Source organism: Octopus bimaculoides, chromosome 28 (assembly GCF_001194135.2).
Source record: "Octopus bimaculoides isolate UCB-OBI-ISO-001 chromosome 28, ASM119413v2, whole genome shotgun sequence".
NCBI lineage: Eukaryota > Metazoa > Mollusca > Cephalopoda > Octopoda > Octopodidae > Octopus > Octopus bimaculoides.
Window position 1 is genome coordinate 2036497 of NC_069008.1, and position 4184 is coordinate 2040680.

General features: G+C 34.6%; 2 protein-coding genes across 5 annotated transcripts in view; both read right to left on the minus strand.

The window, feature by feature from the left end:
* LOC128251160 (zinc finger protein 271-like) overlaps positions 1 to 4184 on the minus strand; it is a 14244-nt gene that overhangs the window by 8829 nt on the left and 1231 nt on the right. Inside the window, exon 1 of one of the 4 annotated variants that reach the window (XM_052977653.1) lies at positions 2883 to 2980. The exons of 1 other annotated variant lie outside the window; for it this stretch is intronic. The gene's annotated coding sequence lies outside the window, so the exon portion shown is untranslated. Of the gene's footprint in view, positions 1 to 697; positions 1157 to 2882; positions 2981 to 4184 lie in introns of those variants that run through there. 2 more of the 4 variants (XM_052977655.1, XM_052977651.1) reach the window with 2 other exon arrangements.
* LOC106882509 (zinc finger protein 91) overlaps positions 2163 to 4184 on the minus strand; it is an 8967-nt gene continuing 6945 nt past the window's right edge. Inside the window, 1 exon segment of the mRNA XM_052977659.1 lies at positions 2163 to 4184. Within this exon segment, the coding sequence (XP_052833619.1) occupies positions 3843 to 4184 (342 nt within the window). The 3' untranslated portion in view covers positions 2163 to 3842.

The window sequence follows — 4184 nt, forward strand, 5'->3', positions numbered from 1 at the left end:
CCGGGTGGGGAGACCTTCCCCCACCCCTTTCCGAACCATCAAAACGAGGGATTTGCGGGAAAGTAGGAGGTTAGGGGAGTTGATTCCATGCGAAAAATCGTGTTTTTTCTTTTCTAGTACAAAGGGCGGCAGTGGGGTGGTGAAAATTTGTCAAAAGTTAAAATAAAGTGTTCATTTTTATTTTACAACTGAAAGTGTGGGAAATTTCCAAAGTGTTTTTTTGTTTTTTTTACTACAAAATGCAACTTGAAGGGCAGTTACAACAAGTATGAGTACCGGAATAAAAGCCAAATCTCTCTCAACACACACCCACACACATCTGTATGTGATGCACGAATTCAATTTTAAAATTGAAATTTTTAAATGCCGATGTTTGCCAATTTTTTTTTTTTTTCAGATTCGTAATCTCCGTACCCGAAAACGGAGGGTTCAGTAAATAAATAAATGAAGTAGGGTTTTTTTGTGGGGTACAGATGTAAGTCTTCACTCAGATACACTCATTAAAGATATTAACATAGCAGTTTTCATTCAGATGAATTATTTAATATTTAAGCAATTATATTCCCCTACTACAATGAATATACATCGTAATCCGTTCATCTTTCTGCTACAGTGAAGCCTATATATTTACTATTAGTTCTATTAGACAATGAATCTATCAAGTTATTACTTTCACACTACTGAGTAAAAGACTTACTTGCATTTCGCCGTAAATTACTAATTTCTGTTTCCCATTTCTTCTAAATCTTCGTCTACATTAAATAATCTCTGTATGGAACTGTTTCACAAAGGAAATGTAAAAACTGACACGGAAAATTGAAACGAAACACGAAGAAACCGGAAAGTGTCACTGGTGGAACAAGACTTGAAATTACTCACCTATGTCAAGTTATCTCCCGTTAATCTGAATGCAATTTCAATTACTCCGCTTTTAATTTATTCTCCTGTCTCCTTTGAAACTCATGACACGTTTTTATCATTCAATTCCTGTAATATTCACGATCCTACACCAATCTCAGAATGCGGAAGAAAAAAATGTATCTTTCGGTATAATACCTCACTCACCCCTGTCATCCTAGCAGAAAATAATGTTGATCCCACGATAAATGGGCAGACCCTAGAGGTCCCTTTGTTTTTTGAAGCTGCACTAAAGTACCGACACTAGAATGACCCTCGTTTTAATCACTTTATTTTACCTAGAAAATATTCTATAAATGTACGTTTATGTATTTCTTTTGCAAGATTCTTGATGTGAAAACATGTATTCAAAGAGACATTGTTACACTCAGGGATGGTCACAGACCTTGTACAAACTTCACTAGTTAATGTTCCATTTCTTAGGAATTGCTAAAAGTGGATACGAATATATTTCAGACACTGGCTTGAGCTATGGCAGCTGTAAAGGAGATTATTATAATGTTTAATTAATCACCAGTCCTCCGTCAGACGATAATTATTTGTCAGATTCTAGTAAAAAGCTTTGTTTCAATCGGAACTCAATTAGTTGTTTCGTGAAAATCTTTTTGCGCTTAGATACAAGTTTAGACGAAGCCAATTTGAAAAGATACTTTTCATTGGCTTAAGTAAATTAAAGCCGAAGCCACCCTAGTTTCCGACCAAAAATTGATTTTGTATGCAGTTCCAGACGCTTCTAGAAATTTCCAGAGAAGCTTATAAAAATCTGGGATTTCCGATAGCTTTTTGGTGACACTTAAAGCTGCTACTGGAGGCTTTGTCACTCAAATCTGCATGTCTTGTAGTGTTGAATTATTTTCACACTCACGAAATAGACACTGCATTTGTCTGAAGTCTACATTATGAACTTAAGTAATTTACCCAAATTCTTCCTAGAGCAGTTTGAAGAATTGGTTAAGAAATTAAATACTTGTCACTTTTCTCGACAAGTAATTTCTAAGAAGAAGAAGAAAAAAATAGAAAAAGCCTTCTATCAATGCTTTCTCGTAAATCGCCAAGTAAACTAAGGGACAGCACTCAAGTTACAAGTATAATACTGTTATGACTTGAAATTGAATTAAATAAAATTAACATTGAACTTGCGTGTCAGATTTCTATAAGTTCTTGAGTATTGGTTTGGAAACAACGTGCAAGTTACTCACAAATAATCTTAATGTCAAAGAGAAAATAATAAATGAAAAGAAAGGTTCAACTGGAGTTTAACCGTAGCTTCTTTTTATTATTTAATACAAGAATGAATGAGGAAGAAAAATGTGGGACAGTTAGTGTTAGTGACAAGAGTGTACAAGGAATGGTGAACGAGTGATGAAATCTAAGGTAGGCACTTCAATAATGCAAGACATACGGAGGGAGTAGGAGGTGATTGAGAATTCAATGCAGCAGAATAGTAATGATGATACAAATAGACAGGAGAGCAACAAAAGTGACATGTGGTTGGATAATTTGCAAGAACAGGTGGGGAAGAGTGGAGCAGGCATGAAGGAATACATACAAGCATAGTGAATAAATGATTTTTATTAGAAATATTACAGCAGTAAGTTACCATATTTATGTCAGCATAATAGTAATTATATGTAAAATAACATTATATTTTTTCCTTTGAGAATGCATTGATGATAATATAACTTCTCATGGAATAAATTTTGACAAACACTGTGTATTTTGGTTTTACAACACATGTATGGCATGCCTTGTCTATATAATGTAAAAGGTGTTTAAATGGCTGGCATCAAGAAAAGCATTTTAAAGAACAAAACAAAAAGAGATGAATGATTAGGTGAAGTCGAGGGTACATGTTGCATCAGTGAAGAAAAATGGTCATTAGAGACTTATTGTTGTGTGAGGTAACGAATTTGGACAATAATAATTACAGTTCTAAGTGAATAGCTAAATGGGGAGATACTCACTTTTTGTTAGAGAATGCCTTTTCTCCTGTCTGAATATATTTGTGAGAATGTAAAATCTTTGTTTGAGAAAATGATTCAGCACAAATGAAACCTTTGAGTGAATGATTTACCACAGATACCACTACTATATTGTTTTCTTATATTGTGACTATCTGAGGTATTTAAATAAGAGAATGATTTACCACAGATATCACATTGGCATGGCCTCTTTCGTGTACGGATATGCTTGTGTCTACTTAAAACAGGAGTCGTAGAAAAAGATTTACCATGGATATCACGACTATATGGAATTTCTCCTGTGTGAATACATTTGTGTTTGGTAAAGTCATTAAATTGAAACAATGATTTACCACAGATATTACAATAATATGGTTTCTCTCTATTAATGCATTTCAGAAAAATATTTACCACACTGATATGGCTAATCACCTGTATGAGTACATTTATGGGTGGTAAAGTTACCGGATTCAGAGAATGATTTACCACAGATATCACAGTGATATGGTTTCTCTCCTGTATGAATACGTTTGTGTGTAGTTAAGTCATGTTTACCAGGGAATGATTTCCCACAGATATCACTTGATAAGGATTCTCTCCTGTATGAATATATTTGTGTGTAGTCAAGTAACTACTTCTAGAGAATGATTTATCACAGATGTAGCCATATCACTGTAACAGTGATATGGTTTTTCTCCTGTATCAGTACGCTTGTGTTTAATCAAGTAACCAGATTCAGAGAATGACTGACCACAGATATCACAGTGATATGGTTTTTCTCCTGCATGAGTACGTTTATGCCTAGTGAGACCATCATTTCTGGAGAATGATTCACCACAGATGTCACAGTAATATGGCTTCTCTCCTGTATGAGTACGTTTATGAATAGTCAAGTGACCAGATTCAGAGAATGATTTACCACAAATATCACACTGATATGGCTTCTCTTCTGTATGTAAACGTTTATGACAAGACCATAATTTCTTGAGAATGATTTAACACAGATGTCACAGTGACATAGTTTTTCTCCTGTAAGTTAACAAATTCAGAGAATGATTTACCACAGACATTACAAAGATATGGCTTCTATCCTGTATGAATACGTTTATGATTAGTGAGACCATCATTTCTAGAGAATGATTTACCACAGATTCCACACTCATACGGTTTTTCTCCCGTATGAGTACGTTTGTGATCAGTTAAGTGACCCGATACAGAGAATGATTTACCACAGATATCACAGTGATATGGTTTTTCTCCTGTATGAGTACGTTTGTGCTTAGTCAAGTGACCAGATTCCGAGAA